The sequence below is a fragment of the Notothenia rossii genome, assembly GCF_949606895.1.
Source record: "Notothenia rossii genome assembly, chromosome: 9".
NCBI classification, from domain to species: domain Eukaryota; kingdom Metazoa; phylum Chordata; class Actinopteri; order Perciformes; family Nototheniidae; genus Notothenia; species Notothenia rossii.
In genome coordinates this window covers 23,624,164-23,644,673 of record NC_136907.1, presented here as the reverse complement: position 1 = coordinate 23,644,673, position 20,510 = coordinate 23,624,164, and the positions used below count along the sequence as shown (strand labels likewise).

At 39.9% G+C, this 20,510-nt stretch overlaps 1 protein-coding gene across 2 annotated transcripts in view; it reads right to left on the bottom strand.

Annotated features, from left to right (window-relative positions):
• Positions 1-48: 48 nt before the first annotated feature.
• lhfpl7 (LHFPL tetraspan subfamily member 7) overlaps positions 49-20,510 on the bottom strand; it is a 116,166-nt gene continuing 95,704 nt past the window's right edge. For both annotated transcript variants that reach the window (XM_079651616.1, XM_079651615.1), the window contains one exon: positions 49-2,105. In XM_079651616.1, coding sequence (XP_079507742.1) covers positions 1,879-2,105 — 227 coding nt within the window. In that variant the 3' untranslated portion in view covers positions 49-1,878. The remainder of the gene's footprint in view (positions 2,106-20,510) is intronic.

Below are 20,510 nucleotides of genomic sequence, written 5' to 3'. Positions count from 1 at the left end.
TCTCAAAATATATCTTTGAAAAACGGGGCAGTTAGGAATAGTGTGATATCAAGTACAGTTAGTTTATTTACAGTCAAACACCACAATGGAGAAAAACAATAACACTACTACTACTCTACCAAAACAGTTTCACCAGTGTTGAGACTTTACACACAATGGATCAGCAGAGAGGGGTCCTTCAGCAGAGTATGAGGTCAACACAATACCAACATCTCTCTGACCTTCTGGCAAATATGGCAACATAATCACAGTCACTGTCTTCATGTCAGGACGAGGACATTATGGGAAATATTCAAATATGAACTCATTAGCATAATCCAAACCATAATTCAACACTAATACACACTAACACCATCTAGAAAAAGCCATCTTGCTTGATGAACTTGGCAGTGTACAGGGAGAGGAAGTGGAGGAGACATTTTGTCCTTGGAATATGACAGGAAGTGTGCCAGCGCTTGAAAGGAGAAGTGGATTGGCAACAAAAAAATACATTAGCTTACTCGAGGAGCTAATTACTATAAGCTATGTTTTACACATGTGAATAATGTGTCAGCTCAGCACAGATAACCAAAAGTTCAATTCTTACAGCGCCCCTCTGCCACTCAATGATGAAATCATGTAAGAGGATGCCAGGAATTAGTCTGTAGCTGTGTGTCACAACCTTTATTATAGCAATTCAAGTGACTTCCCTCTTATAGATAATTGGGGGAAATATCTCAAAATTAAAGACAAGTACACTGCTTTCCTTTTTTTCTCTGCCGTTATACCTCCAAGGACATCATCTTTTTTTTTATCCTCCAGAACATTTTCTCCAGTTAATGAGATCATACTGCATCAAGTAAAGACTTAACCTCTGAGAGGGAAACATATCATAGGAAAAGAAACACACCACACAACAGGATCCACAGTTTTTCAGCAGAAAAAGATGATAACCTGATCATTGTATTAAACACTTGTCTTGGTTATGTTAAAAGGCACAAGTTGGTCAGATCACATTTAAAATCTAGATCAATTGTTCTACCATTAACAAAGCCTGTCTTATCATGCATTTATTTTGACAAAAATCCTACATCTCCCTGCCTTTTGCAATCATTTTCTTCCTGAATTAGAGTGTTTAGTATTGTGTGTTGTAGACAGACAAACAAATGTTTCTTAACAAGCGAGTTACACTACACAAAAACATTTCCGGGGAAAAAGGAAAGAAAGCAGTATTCCAACATAACATTTTTAGAGATATCCATTTGTCCTTTCGGCAGGTCTGATGCTGTGTCCTCTTCCTGGAGACAAAAGTCTTTGAATACGTCTTTTCACTCCGGCTGAACTTCACTCCCCGGTTTCAATACGGGAAAGCACAAAAAGTCTGCAGCGCCAACATCCTTCAAAGCGTCCGATTTCTCTTTTTTTCCATCAGTTGTCTTAAATCCAGACAATATTTACAGTCCAAACGCTTGAGCAAAATACATCGTCACTGGATGCAACTCCATTCATATTATTAGTCCAAAATTCTTTAAAACCTCTTATTGACACATTCGAGTCACACTGCCACAACATCTCATGCGTCCACTCTCTTTAAGCGGCCAGCCTCCAGTCTGTTTTGGAATGTTACACATGTTGACATCACAAAGGAAACCAAGGGAAAAAAACACAATTTTAGCAGGTCCTGGCATGTTAGTAGTCTTTTTCTCAAATCCTGTGAAGTCCTGATGAAAGTGATAACCCACACAGTAATATTGTAATGTAAAACATTCCATGTAAATGTCACAGAGCAGATGCAGGAAGACAGAGTTCGAACAGCATCGCCTCCAAAAACGGGACGCAGGTGTCTCCCCGTGACATCCAGCCCGGGTTAGAGAGAAGGAATTCAAACCAGACAATGCACTATAACAGCGTGGGCAGCGGGGTGGGGGACAGGTGCTCCTTCGGTGCGTATTTGGCAAAAAAGGGCAAGAAGACGGTGAGCATGACTCCCACGATAGCCAGCATGTAGCCCCAGCCGATCCCACACTCCCCGGCGTAGTATATGTCAGAGTCCCCGCAGAAGGACCGCACCAGAGAGGAGTTCAGGCCGAACGGGTACACCAGCAGACCGGCCCCCATGATGAACACTGAGGGGAGAAGACAAAAAACAAAAACACTTAGGCCACAGCATTAACTATGGCACAGTAAATCAAGCCTGTTGCAAACAATCTGGGAACGTGTTTGGTAGTTATTTATATTTTGAGCAACAGTTCATAAGCTTGTCCAACCACCTCAGAAGAATATATTAAAATAATACTTTAGAAATGCAGAAACTGTTACGTACTTTTATCTGCTACCACCTTGATTATTGTTGTTTATATTGTCCTGTTTATTATTTTTAACTTTTAATGTTGGCCTTCATGTGGTTTATCATTCACATTTTGTATCCGAACTTTGAAGCACTTTGTACTTTGTGTTCATAAGTGCTTTAAAATTAAACAGTTTTTATTAAAAAAAAAAGTTGTATTATTTTGATATTCCTATATGCAGTGGATAACTAATTTAGCACAACAGATTCAAGATGCAAGGCTTTATTGTCATGTGCACAGTAGTGTAGATATGGCAATGGAAATATTCATGTCAGGCTCCTCCAACAGTGCAACATGAATATATATAGGACATCAAATAAATAAAATAAAATATTGCAAGAGAATGTTTTGAGATGTGCAATGTACAAAATAAAATAGAAATAGTGCAAGAATAGACCATATACAAGTAAATGGAATGTGATATATAGATAAATAATTAGCAAGAAGCAAACCGGTGAATGTTTTTGGATGTTCTTTACAGAGTTCAGGTGGTTTTAGACCTGGTGCTGTGGTACTGCGAACCACAAAGATTGAAAGATACAATTATAATTCTAAAGTCTGATCTTGCATAGATAAAGTCTTATGGTTTAATTCAGAGTGAATATATTTAAGGTATGTTAAAGGGTTTGTTCTCCTTAAAGGTGGGGTAGGTAAGTTTTAAAAACCGGCTCGAGATACACTTTTTGTTATATTCCATGGAATGCTCTTAACATCCTGATAGCAATGAATATCTGAAGTGCTTTGACAAAAAATCCATTAAAAAAAATGTAATCTGTGGAAGCCGTAGTACTGTAAAAAGCACGACCAATAATTTTAGCCGGCCCGGCTAAAGTAACTGGATGGCCTACCTGCCTGTCCGCCTTCCATCTGTGCACAAACTTATCTCGTGCCCTCATTGGTCATGTGCACGTTCGTGTGTGTTGGAGGAGGGGCTCTGTAAGGAAGTGGCAGATTTTTTCCGGCTGTGTATTTTCAAATTCTAGCGCACTCGAGCTGGTTTATCCCATGGTTTATCCTACCCCACCTTTAATAAAACACGTCTTGTTGTATCCACTGTGCTGCTGTGGCAGCTGAAAGCCACATGGGGGCAGTAGAGCTTCAGCAGAGACAGCCCACAGTGCCTGACAGTTAAGAGTTTTTTATTTAGATACTTCATCAGTGCTGAAGTGCCTCCATTTGCGTTGATGATTTGTTCCCTTGTGTTGCACATATACAATAAATCATTACCTAGATAGTTTTATAAGTCCTGCAGTGGCCAAGCTTTTAATGTATTGAACAACAAAAGCGCTGATGACCTTTAACTGCCAGAATCTTCAAATGCAAAATAATTCATGTCTACATAAATTCATTTGCACTCCTCATTTAAAAAGAAAAAAAGAAGCTCCTGGTGCACTTCTGCTGCGATCAGCTTTCTCTTCCTCTCTCCTCGGAGCCGCTCACTTTTACAAATTGAGTCTCAGGGCCCCGTGCTGCCAAGCCGTTATTGACTGTGCTACGGGCTATCATTGCTGCTCTTAGTCATCCCGAGTGCCGGCTGGATTTCCATCACAATGCCAGGTGTCAGGGTTGTTTTAGCTGAGGAGAGCTGGGGTTACTGGGAAGGCTTGAACTCGTGAAAGTGAGTAGAAAACATAACAAACATATTTGAGTTCTGCTATTGATTTAGAAGGATGTCGGTTTTTCCATTCCAACTTTCAAGGGGGCTCATGTGAGGAGGTATCTGTTTGAGGATCACATCGATGGTTTGTGTGGGCAGTGAAGAGGATAGGAAGCTTTCCCTCATGCTCTAGTTGCACACTGGGGGCTTTGGGATTGAATTTTTTTTTGGGGGGGAAGGATGATAGGGAAGTGTTGTCTCGCCCGGTGCCTCTCTGCGGACTTCATTGAGGGTCTCCTAACCCCGCTGCCATGTTATATCTGCAGGGGCCCTGCCTAATTACACTTTAATGACCTTCTTTATTAAGCTATCATTGGCTTTTATGGAAACAAACACAAAGCAAGTGTGCAGAACCCCAAGTCCTCTCACCTGCTAGTCTAAAATGATAAGACAAACTTGGACACAAAATGGATAATTGATTGAAAAATGCATCATACTGGGGTCCAGGCAGCAGGGTCTAACAGGTGTCAGGTAAGCAGGGCGGCTGTCTGCATCAGATAAGATGCAGCTCTGGATCTCTGTGAGCTTTTAATGAGGAAAAGAACTGCCTAAAAAGCTGCAAGAGGCTAACACCAAACGGATCAATTGCATCCTTCAGATCTGAAACCAAGCCGAATCATTTACACGTCTTAAAGGCGATTTTACACATCAAAGTGTGTTTACATGTCTTGCGGTACTGTTGGATAACGTCGCCTCTGGCTCCAGAGGGAGCTGTGTGGAGTCTGATAGATCGCCTTCAGTCATCGCACACATGCTTACACAAACACAGACTCTCCCACTGAACTGATCACAGTCAAAGTTTGGGCAAGAAACAAGAATTTGTAGAATAAAAAAGCCTCCCTTTAAACACAGGATGCATAATGCAGAACAATGAGGTCCACATTTTGTGACAAACCTTTTATTAAAAGCTAGAGAAAACCTAAACTGCACACTGCAGGGTGGATCAACTTCATTTCAACTGAGTCTTACATGGCCCAGTAATCTAATCCTATGAGGACGGGCGTGTGATTAAACAGGCTGACATGACACTCCATGCAGCCAGACTAAAGCCTCAAAGTGATTATTACTCGGCAGCGAGGAGACTGTTTTACATGTGGGCTGCAACAAGTGAATGCCTCTGGGCTGTTGGCAACATTGACTACGTTAAGAAAGGGAACATTTTTTTTTGTTAAATGCTACTGTAATGTTATAATATTAATCACAAAAAAACTAGATTAAGCTTGAAAAAACGACAGCAGTCAAAAGGGAAAGACTAGACATTTTCATTTGAAAGGGCCCTATTATGCTTTTGTCCCCCCCCCCCCCCCCCCCCTTTCCTGTAGTGGGTTATTTAGGCGTCTGTGCATATAAATGGTGTTCAAAGGTTAAAATCCCAAAGTTCCCTCCAGGGGGAGTTTCTCTCCCACGTCCTCATGAAATACAAGATCGACCTCCCCCATTACTTACGAACAGTCCCTTACAGCGGTCTTAAAGAGCGGTCCACAGCAGCCACCAGGCAGTAATAAATTACAAGTGCTTCCATCCATTACGCTCTACTTGACCAAACGAGCGGACAGTTTATCCAACGTCCAATCATCGGTCTGCATTTGTAAGAACACGAACCAGGAAGCGAAGTGCGGTCCTTTCTCCGAAGAGATGACTGAAAGTGAGGAGGTGTGAGGAAAGAGTGTCAGCCTGGATCACATGAGGGCTACTGAGTAACCACGGCAATCATAATGGCTCAGAGATTACGAGACAGTGACTAAAGGAGAGACCTCAAATTGAACTGGGCAGTGCACTAATGTGTCCCAGTTTCCGTGAAACGTTTCAACGCAGCGACAAAGGGGGGTAGGATTTAAATTTGATTATGAGTTCAACCTAAACCATATACAACTTTGTACAATATACCCTCGTTCAAATTAAGCTTGACTTTTCTTTCAATGTATTTACAATCTGTAAACAGTACCAGCTACTTCTATCATTTGAAATGGTCACTTGAAAAATATATACAAACAGTATACTCACTGGACACTTTATTAGGTACACCTGTTCAATTGCTCGTTAACGCAAATATCTAATCAGCCAATCACATGGCAGCAACTCAATGCTTTTAGGCGTGTAGACATGTTCAAGACGACCTGATGAATATAAAACAGAACATCAGAAAGGAGAACAAAGTTGATTTGAGTGACGTTGAACGTGGCATGGTTGTTGGTGTGGGACGGGCTGCTCTTATTTTTCTCAGAAACTTTTTTTTTTTTTTTACAATGGTGTACTTATCTGTTATTTGTTTTCACCTATTGTGTTTTTTATTATTAATAACCTGTCCCTACTTTGTTATTTTTAATATGCAAGTCTCTTACTTTATCTGCACTATTCTTCTGCTGTTGTAATCAGGTTCATTTCCCCATTGTGGGACAAAATATAGAAATTCGGATTCTGACCAAAAGTTTCTTTTCCATTCAAAATGCGACGTACTTGCAGTCAGTTATTGTTAATATCGTTTTTTACCCTTTTTGTCTTACACGTAGCTGCAAGGCTGTGTAGCCCTTTGTCAGCGCTAATAAATAGCAAATACCTTTTATGTGCCTGTCTCTCCGATTTTGTGTAATGTTTTTTTTGTACTTGGCAAGTGTAGTAGAGTAGAGAAACATTCAATGAAACAGAGGGAGAAACATTGTGCCACCATACAAAGACTCTACTTGTGCAAACTAAACTAACCTTGAGTCTGGGGGATACAGAGCCGCTCCCAGACGGAGAGGCGGTTACACAGCGGAGTGAAAGAGAAAAAGATTGAATGTGTTTGTGGGGACGGGAAGGTGTGTGATAAGCTGGCGTCCAAGACTCACTTTCATCACAGAGCTCTTACACCGGCTCAGATTATTACACAAGCCGAGAGACACACCAATCATAGGATTACCCGTGTGTCGTATTCCAAACATGTACCCAGACTCCAGCTGCTGAAACGTCTGGAATGTACTCTCGTCAGTAAAATGTCAGAAATCAAATATACTGCAGCGCCGCCAGACATTCATACACCTTGTATCTTATACAGAAACTCATTCTCCCCAAGATATAACAAATAAGAAATTCAATTCTGTGATCTGCGGGGAGGCTTCATTACGATGCAAGGACCTCTGCTCCGGATCAAACTCGATTGGCACCGTGTGCTGACTGTCAGTTAGTGATGGGAAGGGCTGGATTATACTCAACAGGAAATGTGGTTGCTACCTCTACTACGTCTCAACATTTCCCATTTACTCTTGGAATGCAAATTAAGAAAAACTTCTCACCCAACATAATACTCTTCTGACAGTTTGAAACCTCTGGCAAACGCTTACCTACAATATATCAAGTATTCTTATTACATGATAATAATGATAGCACTGAACAGTAGCTCAGCTGGCAGTCTTCTAACTAACTGTCTTTGTGTGCTCTTCTGTACAGGGCAGACACTTTAAAGTGTTTTATAATGGGGATTTGGGAAAAGAAAGACACTTAGACAAATAAGACAGGATGTGTTATATAATATACGTTAAACCCTTGCAGCCAGCAGGAGCACGAATATATTACAAGAGACTAATGCGCTGCTTTTATTCTCTGACCTTAAAGTCAGACTGACAGTCCGCTCCCCTGGTATGAGCGCAGTCACACGTGCGAATGCAAAAACACTTGAAGAAAAGAGCAGAGAACCACAGCGGACCTTTGGGTGTCACTTACATCCTTGGTGTCACCAGCACCCAATGCGTACTCTCACCCCTGAAAGAAACTTTTCATCTGGCTGCTGTCCAAACAGGGACATTATCTGCACTTCACTTCAAAGACACACGAAAAAGCACGCACATTAGACCGTGGCCTTACATTACCAGCAGCCTGTTTGATGTCACATTATCTCGCATAGCAAAGACGTCAACACACAGGCCAGCAGGAGGAACAAAAACACAATTTTTTTCTCGTCATATAAGTATCTTCCAGGTAATGTTGTAGGCAAATAGAAAAAAACCAAGAAAATGCCTCTAATAAATCTTGATTTGCCAACTCGACACTTCTTTGTTTGTGTTGCCGGCCATGTTTGTCATTGATGAAACGCCGTGACAGGAAACACATGCTGGAAAGAGGCAAGGAATGTTGGGTAATTACAGACGCAGGCCTACAGCTATACATCAGAAGCAGTGTTCTTCTACCATGTTCTTTATCATGTTGTCTCCGATTCGCTTTCTGCATAAGCAAGCAGTTTCCACCAATAGAACAGGTGTCTAGTCCCATGCAGACAATAAGCCAGATGTGATCAAGAATGCTGATGGAAATTGAGTTGCTTATTTACAGAAAAAGCCCGGGGTGGTCAACACTCAAGTGACCTACACTCTAAATACAAATGCCTTGGCTCAACAAAGAAAATCAACGCAACAGTTTGCATCAAAGTTTTTGTGAGTTAAGACAACTTCTAATGAAATTGTGTTAAAGCAACAAAGTTATTTGAGTTAGGGGAGAAGGCTTTTCCTCTACAATCAGAGGTGTTTTTAATTACCACTTACTGAATAATTGGTAGCATAAACACAAGTTTTTAAGTTGATTACTCCAAAAATTAAGTTGTTCCGACTAGTTTTACCACAGGATTTAAAAGGAATTTTAAGTTGTATGTACTTAATTACCATCATTGTGAACACACGTTTTTAAGTTGACAACCATTTATAAATGAAGTTGATCCAAATATATTGTATTCAATAGTTTTTTTTCTTAGCTTTTTCATGTTTTTGCCTTTAAAGTAAGAAATTAATTGATTCCACAACAAAAATATTAGGCAATTCACTTTTTATTTTGAAAAGCAGTTGTTTATTTCAACACATGATGTTTCAATCAGGAGAGAATTCATTTAGTTTGAACATTTATTGACACATGCCATATGATAAGGTGAACACCTGAAATCACAGCTGACTGCAGGAAAGAGGAGAACCATTTTATAGTTTGGATGCAGCACGTTGATTGGCTGCTGGAGAATGAGGTGAAATGTAATAGGTTAAAGAGAACGCCTGTGATGAGCTGATTATAAGCAGCTGCGGAGTGAATGTATATAAACCCAGTCTTCCTGAAATAACTTGGGCTGAGCTTCATTTAAATCTTGAAAAAAAAGATAAATAACACAAATTTCAATTGCCCCACAAATTATAAAAAAAACATTAGCCATATTACCATGGGAAATGGGGACACAGCAAATAAATGCTGCCATCACAACGAACTTAGAGGCCTTTGCATATTTAAAACCAGTGCCAAATATGTAAAATCTGTAAAGTTTTTGTAAAACTACAGAAACAAACTCTCAATGGCCACCAATCTGCAGATCACATACATCAATTTTATAAAAGATGTAACAAAGATGTTTACTCTGCCGACAGTCATTATTTCAAACAGTATGAACACATTTAATGCAGAATGCTTGCTCATTAATTTGTTTCCCTCGACCACGATGGTTGCCATCGTATGGTCGGATCCTGCGGTGGACCACTTTTCAAATTATACACCATCCTTTTCCCATGCCATTGCTGTCAACACCTATCCATGCTGAACGTTGCTAAGATATTATTGATTGGGGTGTGGCCAAAAGTGCAGTATGCTTCAAAATGTGACTGACAGAGAGCAGTGCTTTTGTCCTGTGTTTTTACACTGTGCCCATGGATTTTATTTTATTTCAAGATTTTTAATTACGTCGCTAAACTCCTTGAAAAGGTCCTCTTCCTTTTCTCCAAGGCACACGACAAGGCAGCGGATGGCTATAGTTCTCTGCGTACTTCAATTGTATTGTGCTATTTTTTAAAAAGGAAAAAAAGAGAAGTTACCTAAATGAATATGTTCTGAATGGGAGACTGCCAACAACTTGCATTTCAATGACAACTCTAAATAACGATCCTACCTCAAGAAGCATGTCCTTGATCTGCTTCACCGAGATTCATTTTTAATAAAAAGCTATATCACAATAGTAACCAAAGTATTTTGACTCTCACAGTAGCCTCTACTACTTTGTATCCTCTTATATAACTATTCACAGTTCAAAGGCTGCTAATGTTGGTCAAACAGCAATTTGCCTCTACAGTGCAACTACAAGGCTATCTACTGTATTTGAATGACAAAAGATGACACTTACATTAAAATGTCCTTTGCATATTTCTATTTTTCTTAACTGTTGGAACTTGTCCAGGCATGTTAAGTAGGAGTGGACTTGAAATCCTTTACTCAAGGTGTAGAACAATTAAGTTATCAAGCCAATTGCATTACTTACTACAACTTGAATTTTGTTTTAAGAGAATTAACGCAGAAATCAGAGTTCAAATTACACACAATATTAAGTTGATGTAATTACCAACATTATTACGTCAACACAACTTATAAATTAATGTTTGCAACTTAAAATGTTTATCTAAATCAATTAACTCACATTTTTATCTTGCAATTACTTTTTAGAGTGTACCTGTACTCACTGATATATTATATATACACCTATATTTTCACATTTCATTATCTTTAATAGTGAGAAATGCCCTCCAAGTGTATAAGTATCCAAGGTGATGTCTTTAAATGTCTTTTTTATCAGTCTAAAACCTAAAATGTTCACTTAAAGTACATTCTCTACTTTAAAGTGTCCTCTCCTGCTGATGTTCAGGTGTATATCAGTATGCAGTGTCTCTACTTTAACGAGTCCTCTCCTCCTGATTTTCAGGTGTATATCAGTATGCAGTGTCTCTGATTTAAAGAGTCCTCTCCTCCTGATGTTCAGGTGTATATCAGTATGCAGTGTCTCTGATTTAAAGAGTCCTCTCCTCCTGATGTTCAGGTGTATATCAGTATGCAGTGTCTCTGATTTAAAGAGTCCTCTCCTGCTGATGTTCAGGTGTATATCAGTATGCAGTGTCTCTGATTTAAAGAGTCCTCTCCTGCTGATGTTCAGGTGTATATCAGTATGCAGTGTCTCTGATTTAAAGAGTCCTCTCCTGCTGATGTTCAGGTGTATATCAGTATGCAGTGTCTCTGATTTAAAGAGTCCTCTCCTGCTGATGTTCAGGTGTATATCAGTATGTAGTGCCTCTACTTTAAAGAGTCCTCTCCTGCTGATGTTCAGGTGTATATCAGTATGTAGTGCCTCTACTTTAAAGAGTCCTCTCCTGCTGATGTTCAGGTGTATATCAGTATGTAGTGCCTCTACTTTAAAGAGTCCTCTCCTGCTGATGTTCAGGTGTATATCAGTATGTAGTGCCTCTGATTTAAAGAGTCCTCTCTTCCTGATGTTCAGGTGTATATCAGTATGTAGTGCCTCTGATTTAAAGAGTCCTCTCCTCCTGATGTTCAGGTGTATATCAGTATGTAGTGCCTCTGATTTAAAGAGTCCTCTCCTCCTGATGTTCAGGTGTATCTCAGTATGTAGTGTCTCTACTTTAAAGAGTCCTCTCCTGCTGATGTTCAGGTGTATATCAGTATGTAGTGTCTCTACTTTAAAGAGTCCTCTCCTGCTGATGTTTAGGTGTATATCAGTATGTAGTGTCTCTACTTTAAAGAGTCCTCTCCTGCTGATGATCAGGTGTATATCAGTATGTAGTGTCTCTACTTTAAAGAGTCCTCTCCTGCTGATGTTCAGGTGTATCTCAGTATGTAGTGTCTCTACTTTAAAGAGTCCTCTCCTGCTGATGATCAGGTGTATATCAGTATATAAGTAACTGAGAAAACTCAATATAGGCATCATAGGCTATACAAATGTTTTCTGCCATTTTTGCATTTAGTTTGCAATCAGATGTCTCTAATTATGCTTATGTGTTTGCATATACATACTGTCCGGGTAGATTGTAGACTCAAACACTTGGGGGGTCAACGCACGGCTTGACAGCAGCAAGTACATCCAACAGATTAGAATCTAAATTGTGTAATTTAATCATTGTGTGTGTAAATTGGAAGTACACACAGTGTGAGTGTGTGTCCAGTAATGAAAGCATAACAAAAGGGCAGAGCATAACAGCGGTGTGTCTCGAGGAAATTGCCTTTTCCCTGGCCGCACACGAGGAGTATTTCCATTTCCCTCCTCTATCTACAGGCGAATGGAGATGGGGATGGATAATTTCTGTTTCTCTCTCTCTTTGAACACATACTTTTTTTTCTTGACCTTGTGTCTGGCAGCAGGGAGAAGCAGAGGGGACGTCCAAAACTAGGGGTGTGACATTAAGCAGATACCACGGATAAGGATAAAGAAATAAAGACAAATAGCTACAGTAAGACAACCAACACACAGTGTCTTAATAAAGAAACAATCATCTTTAAGAGAAATTACTTGAATTATTTTACGGCTTGGTTGAATACTCGATTCTGATTGGTCAATTTGGACATATCAGAGGTTGTTACTTCATTCTAACACACCACTGCTAAGGAGAACAGACCATTGCTAAGAAGGATCAAGGGACGATGTGCAGTAATATCAATCTGTGAAAAGAGTATCAGTCAATTTAACGTCAGTTCTGAGCAACAGACATTCATTTTCTCCGTCAAAAAAACACTATGGAATACTTTTTGAATATTAATTTCTATATTTGTGTAGAGCACGGAACTTCGGATTAATGATGGCTAAATTGTCCCCAGAAAAGAAAAGGAAAAGAGAAAGAGAGATGGTAAGAGGGTCAAAAACAGGGCTCTGGATGTCAGAGAAATCAACAGAAGACAGACAAGAAGTAAACACTAATAGGAACACAGTACGGGTTCTGGCATTGTTTAAAGACTGGTTAATGGGAACAGTTACAGAATCAGTGCTGCCGAAATGTTAAGTAAATGCAGTCACAGCCATTGGTACACAGTGAAGCAGACTATTTTTTTCTAAGCGAACGCAATTCTTTAATTTTTTATTCCATAAAATCATAAAAAAAACAATATTGTGCATCACTTCAGGATCCTGGTCCCTATGTTGGTCTTCTTTTCAATGGATGACCGCCTCGTTGGAGATGGTCCCTTAACTTACAGCACTGTATACAAACTGGTCCACCAGAGTCTTTCTAACACTGAGCTTTCTCTTTTATTTCGACCCCTCCTCGTGCTCAAGGTGAGAAATTGTAAGCGTGGAAGATGAACATTTTGGGAGTTGAACTGTGGCAGCATGAATCTCCAGGTATTCAGCTGAGACCTGGACGAGCGGGGGCCTCAACAGCAGGGACTCCATCCTAATGTGACGAGCTGTGCTCTCGTCTGCACACGGCCATGTTGATAATTAAGCACAGTGCGCCTCTGGGAAATTATGCTAATGACGCTCCTCTGCTACCTACATTTCTCAAAACACTTGGCTGTGATCACGTACACAGCGGCGACTAAAACACATCTCGCTAACAAATGTTTCAGAAAAGAATCACGCAGAGGCAACAGGGGACAATGAGACGAGGAAGAGAAAGGTTTTTAAGGATTTCATTTTGTAGATGGTAATTCTAATATGTTTATTAATGTGTGTTGGACAAATTGGAAAGGAAACCAACAGGAAGTGGCTGCTAATTGTTAAGAGAAAGCAGTTAAAAAAGTGTTTACTTTTTACTGCATGTGCTTTCAAAGGCTGACATTTGGATTCTTTAATTTATTAAAGTTCTAAATTCAAAATGTTACTCAAGCAAAAGTACTATCAGCAAAATCTACTGTAACTATCAAAAGTATTATTTAGAATGTTTTTTTCCCCAATGTTATATTATTAAAGAATATCATAATATTCATTAATAACAAAAGAACATTTTATTGTTGTAGGTTGCCAATGTGGAATCAGTTTGAGATACTTAGTAACATCAGCAGAACGTATTTGATGGATAAAAGTAATAGTAACTAGAAGGGTTAAATAAATGTAGAGTGAAAAATAAAGTTAAATAGTTCAAATTGAAAAGTAGTTGGGTAGAAGTAGTACGAAGAAGCAATACAATAAAAGACAAAGTACAACATGTTTCAAAATAGTACTTAAGAACAGTAAAAGAGTATATGTACTAGTTATATTCCACCACTGAATTGAGTCTGCTTCAATCTAACTCTTTGATTCTTTAAGGCAGTTTGGAACACACTAACAACACACTTGTGCAGACCAAAACAGCATGTCTATTTATAAAGCCATTAGAGATGAGTCAAAGGGATAATTCAAAGTCTGAAATTCCCTGCTAATAAATATATATATATTAGTATTGGTTCCGCTTTAGTTTGTGCACTGTGAAACCGTAACCAGACAAAAAAGGAAAAAGACCAAAAAGTATCAGTTCCACTCTGATTCGGACCGGCCAAATTGACTACAGCTTGTGTTGGGGGGGGAAATCAATTGTTGGGCTTTTCAGTTAGCGGAGGTGAGACAACACAGGAGTGCGTGCTTAGAATGACTTCACAGCTGATCAAAAAGCACGGGGGAAATACTTGTCAGAGTCCGAGTGAAAGTGACTTGTTAAAGATCAAACCCTTTTCTGTGGAAATGGTCCACTGCTGTCATGGAGGCAGAAACCTGTTGACCTTGAGCTCCGTTCGAAGAGATAAAAGACAGATTAGAAAAATAAAAAACAGGGAGTTGGGGGGTAGAGATTAGCAGGGCAATAAAACAGCTTGTGCTATCTTCAGAGTGAGCCCAACTGCCTGTGGACTGGTCAATCAGCGCTCAGTAATAGCTCTGTTTATCACAGAATCATTCTCACTGCTCTAAGAGAAGATTGTGAGGTGGTTAAAGAGCCGTCCAAAATGCATTTGAGCATGTAAGAGCTTTGTTATGTCTTAAAGACTTCTAGAAGATAATATCAGATGATTAAGTAGAGCTTTAATGATTCCTCATGTGGCACTGCAGCAACAAAGACAATGATACAGATAAGAACACAACACTACTGAAGATAAGACAATAAGCAGTTACAGTATGAGAACATATTGTGGTAACTCTCAACTGAACAAGACACAAAGATGCCATTGTGAAGTGATTAGAGGAACATTTAAAGGAATCATTCAAAAATGTTTCAATGTAAAGCTGGATGGTTAGCTTAGCATAAAGGCTGCTAGCAGGGGAAACAGTCAGACCTGGCCCTGGCTTAAATTCACCTAACAACACTTCTAAAGATTACTACATAACAAGATACCAGAAATGTAAAAAAACTAGTTGTTTTTGTACTGGACTAATAGCAATCGAAAATAGCATGTTAAATTGTGTTTGTTAACATGATTGGGAATAAAACCCTTTATTGGTTCCTCATGCCTCCTTTTATATTCAATGCTTTACTCATGGTGCAACGCTAATGTTATGTTTTTGAGTTCAAATATCTTCACCCGGGGGCCTTTCCTTGGAAATAATGATGTTATTAATCTAATGTAATCAATTTCAATTGGCAGAACATAATTATTTAAATGTTTATAGGTGATGGTAGTAGGAATGTATTTACCTTTTGGTAAAACGCGGGCTAACTGTTACCCCTGTTTCAGTCTTTATGTTAAGCTAACCAGCCGCTGCCTATTTGTAGCGTTCATGTATTAGACTGGTACGAATCTTCTCAGTTTACTCTCAAGAAAGCAACATTGGTCTATTTTTTTAAAGGTTAAACTATTCCTTTGTTCAATGATCATGTTCACAAATATGATTTACACATAATATACTGTATGTTTTGAATAAGACGGAAACAATTGATATTACTGTGGGTTTTTTCAATGAGAGGATATTGTAAATGCACATTAAGAATAAGAGAAGGAAAGGAAAGCAAATGAAAGAATAATAGTGTTTATAAAATACAGGATGCGCAGAGCAGCATGCAGCTGGCTGGATAGCATTATTTCCACAGCCTCCAAACAAAGCCTCCTTCAGAGCCTCTCGGCTCCCAGCGCATGCTGAGCCATCTGAACGGCTGCTTATGACTGTGGAGCTCCATCCTGGGAAGCACTGCAGCGATGACACATGAATCTCACATGCTGCATCGAATCTATCATCTTAATTACTTTCATTTCCATATCTCCATCTATTTTTTTAGTGCTGAAAATTAATTTACACCTTCGGACAAATTGCTTGTCCTTGACTTCCTTATCCCTTATGAGGCAAACCACAGCGCACTCTGGGTGTTGTCGGTGTACGGCCTAACCAACCCTAATCACTCCCTCAATCCATCCATCCCACATCGCAGATTGAATTAGCACGGGAGACAAAGTACCTCACATGCATGGAGGGGAGGATAAATAATAATATTACAACAGAGAAAGCAGCGTATAGATTGAAGACATCAATCAAATGTGAGAAGTTGCACTCAGCGTGGCGATACAGTATCATGTGAGGAGACAGTAAATGAGGAAACAGTGGTTTATCTGAGGGAACCTGATGGTGTGTCCCTGTGCTGCTAAAGGGGAGGTTGGTGTGTGTATGTCTGACATTAACCCTTTGTTTGTGTTGACAGCCTACGGCCCCGAGGCTAAGCCCTTAAGCTTGGCGTCTCCTGGATTCAGTAGCTGCCTCTGGTCCAATACGGGGAATGTCAGCGGGGAAAGTCAGAATAACTCGAGGACACTGACAGGTGCCAAGGAATCATGCCGCAATGAATATGATAACAAACGTAATTTGATGTCTTGTATGTAAAGCAGATGAAGGCTACTAAATAAGGAACTGGATCAATGGTTTCTAAATAACAGGGGCAAGCAAGGTCTCCCTCTAGAAAAGGCAATGGGATTTTTCCATTGGATTTCATTTGAGAAAAATAAGGTCTTATGCAAACACACAGTTATGATGCTTTCTTGTTTTGCTCAGCAGAATAATCAACTTTGTGACCTATCGTTAGGCTATAACAGGGGTATTCAAATACAAATCTTAAAAAGGTCCAACATTTTTTTTTCAATAAGACAAAGGTCCGTTTATTACGGTCATTCAAACTTTTAAACAATTGCAACAAGATTCTTAACACGAGGTTGCAAAAACAAAAATAATCTGTATGCAGCAGTTTTCATTGTTATTGTGTCTGTGCTTGATCCCTCAGAGTCGCTGTGTAAGAGCTACAGTTATGAATAAAGGCAGCTGCACCCCTTTTTCATTTAGCATTCCCATTATTGCTTTATAAATGTCTTGCCCCCTTGTGTGTCCACTAAGGTTCGTCAGGCCCAACACATCTTCAACAAACTCCCCCTTTGCCTCATCATAAAAACTCACAAACACCAGCAACTGAGCATTGAGAGTAGTGTCAGTGGACTCATCCACAGCTAAGGAAATGCACTCTGCATTTTTTATTCCATCACAAAGCTGATTAATCAAATCACCAGCCAGTATTTCTGTTCTTCTGGTTGCTGTGGAATCTGAGAGGGAGATTTGCTTGATTTGACCTGTTATTTCCTCTTTTTGTTTGCCTTCAAACATGGTCTCCATCACTTCAGTCATGCATTTTTTTTATACTTCAGTTATTATCCAGTGGAAAGTCCTTACCTAATGGCCTAGTTCAATCAAAGTGGTTACTTTTTTTTGGCTGGGCAGTGTAGCTTTACACACCATCTTATTTGACTTTCTCAGGACTTAAAACTGTTTTTTGGGGGCAGACCCCCACAAAAAAAAAAATATATTTACACACGTAAGGTCATCATCTTAACAGTTTTGTATGCTCATCCGTGAGCAGAGCATCAAGTTGACATGTGTATTACAGCTGAATGCGGCGATTACCATTTTGTTCAGCAAAACACCTCACAAAATTAGTAAGATCAACAGCTTTAGTGCGTTTTGATTAAATGCTGAGTACAGCCAAACTTGAAAGTCTCTTCTCTGTCATTGTAGACCGCAAATACCTCATTCCTTCAGCACTTGGGTCCGAATGCTTCTCGTTTTGCGCCGTTCAAATGAAATCGCTGCCAATCATATTTCCACGCTCGCGCCAATCATATTTCCACGCTCGCGCCAGGGCCGGGGGAGACGTGCGTCTTGTGCTGCATTCACTTGCACTCGGACATTAGAGACTTTCTCTCATAAATGTCCGATGAGCCACAACTTTTCTTTCAAAACAAAGCTGCCAACTGGGGTGGCAGCTGGGGTGGCAAGGCCTATTTTTAGGGTGGCAGTTGGCAGGCTACTAGTAGGCTATTAGCTACAGTACAGGTGCAACTAGATAAGCTGTTTTTCTTTTTTAAACACATACGCATTTTTCCCACCCGCATTCCGCGAAGACCCGCCCGACTGTGCCTCTGATTCGAAGACTGTTGGTGGGGGAAAAAAACGCTGACAGGATGCTGAATGTGATTGACCAAATCGTTGACAGACAAACACAGACAGTGGAATAGTCGTACATGCAGAGCGCTGTTTGCAGTGGACATAGAGAGGCAAAGTCCCGCCCATCTACTTCCGACCCATGGGACCCCGGAAGCGGAAAATTATACATTGAAGTCAATGGAGAGAGAAATTCATCTTTCGATCCCGTTTGAATTGTGCCACGAATGACACATATGATGTTTGTCAAATTAAAAGAACATTTTGCAAGTCAAAAAAAGAAAAAAATGTGTCCTAAAACTGTGAAGTTACACATTTTTTGTGTGTGAAACCGCTCAGTTAACTACTATACAGGTCTCTGGTCTCGCACCATCTTTGTGATGGTGACGCGTTAGCAAATTTCACCTGTTTCTTTCAGAATGAGGCGAAAAAGTATAAAACGAGGTGAAAATCACTACAAGTCTGGGCATGTTGAGAGCTGTAAATACACGAAAGGGGAGTTTAGGTTCTGTAAGAGCCAGCATGCGGGACAGGCTTTACAAGGTTTCAGTGAGTAATATAAGTGCAATGTTTAACGTTAATGTCAGCTAGCTAACATTAGCTAACAAGGTACACTAACGTGTTTTGTTTTAGTTGCTCTTCAGATTGAAGCGGCCAGTTTTATATCGACTATATGTGTGATCTCCTTTTACATCTCGTTGTGTCATTTGAGTTTATTTGCTGTGTGTAGATTCAAGGATTTTGGTTATCTTGTCAATTTGTTTGGTTATCTAGGCACAGCTGTGTGTGACTCCCTCTGGTACACTCTTATGTGTTTTCCTAATGTAGAGAGCATTGATTAATTAATAAACTACACACTGACTCTGGATCCTGACCAAATCCTTTTTTGTTGATCAAATGTTTTTCAAAAATGTATTGTATATTATATAACAGCTGCACATCACAGACCGGAGCCTCTGCTACTGTGGACCACGAAGGAGGCGATCATCATCCCCATCCCCAAAGACCCTGGCCAACTTGGGGCCCCAAGCGACATTGTGAGATGAGGGCCCCCCCCCACCCACCCCACCCCAACCGACAGGAGTGAAACATTTTTTTTTTGGAAACAAAGTAGGCTACTTTGCAAATATTATTCCTGTTTATTATTATTATCAACACAGTTACTTTTTTATGCAGTGAGGTAAATGGTAAATATGCATGTATGTCGTTCAGTATGCGTTTACAGGTGAATACGTCTGCATTTCCTGCCAAATACTAGCCTCAAAAAGATTAAAATATAATTAATGTGAATAAACTACTTCTACTAATAATAATAATCATAATCAATTCAATAATATAAATACTATATTATATTATTATAATATAGTTGTAATATAGTCAAGACAAAACATGCTTATTACATGCTCAAAAACTGATATTTCTTAAATCTGTATTCAAATGTAGTTCCCTCTGTCAGCAATGTATCAACAACTACAAACACATTTCTATCAGTATTTCTCTGTGTTGTGGTTGACATGATGATGACTGTTAGGAGTTAAGGGGAGAGGCTGAGCATTACCATGAAATGTGCAAATTGACATAAAAATGAATAAAAGGGGAAAAAATGCTCCATGTTTTTTAGGCTGTAAACTTTAACTGTTATGTAAGACAACTAGACAGACAGTTTATCACTCTTCCTCCTGTACATTGGCAGATAAAAGTCATAACATACTTGAATGAATGGTAAATAAAGAATGCTGGAAATAGCTATGTCTCCATTAGCTGCTATGCAGAGACTGCCTTCTTCATGTCGGGAATTGCAGCTGTCTTTTCACCGTCATCTCTTCACCTGCACTAGTGGCCGTATCAAAGCCGTGATCGGTCAGATGTCGATTCATTGCAACGTGTCGGGTTACAGACGTTAACCCTCTCTCACTCTCGCGGGGGGTGCGCGGAGAACTGAGCGGAGAACTGCGCACAGCAGCTGAGGCCCTCTGGGCGGGGCCCCCTGTGCAAGGCGGGGCCCCATGCAGCCTGCGTGTTTGGCCTGTAGGGAGGGGCGGCCCTGCCTGCATGGCATGGAAATCTCCTCCTCCTGGAAAAATTCTACACCCAGCATATGCTCCCTGTGTTGGCCAGTAGAGAGACATTTAAATAAACATACTCTTAACACCCTCGGACTCTGCGTTGTGTTTCGTATGTGTGATGGGGTGTTATGCAGAGGGGAGGAAAACAGGGCACAGCAGATTGGGATTGTGGTTGAGATGCTGAGCAGTTATTTAATTGTTGCATGTAATTATTATTATACTGCGTGCTTCTTAGTTATTCCATCTTTTGCTGTAACATGGATCTGTATGTAACTCTATATTTACTTGTTATCTACTACACTTCCTTC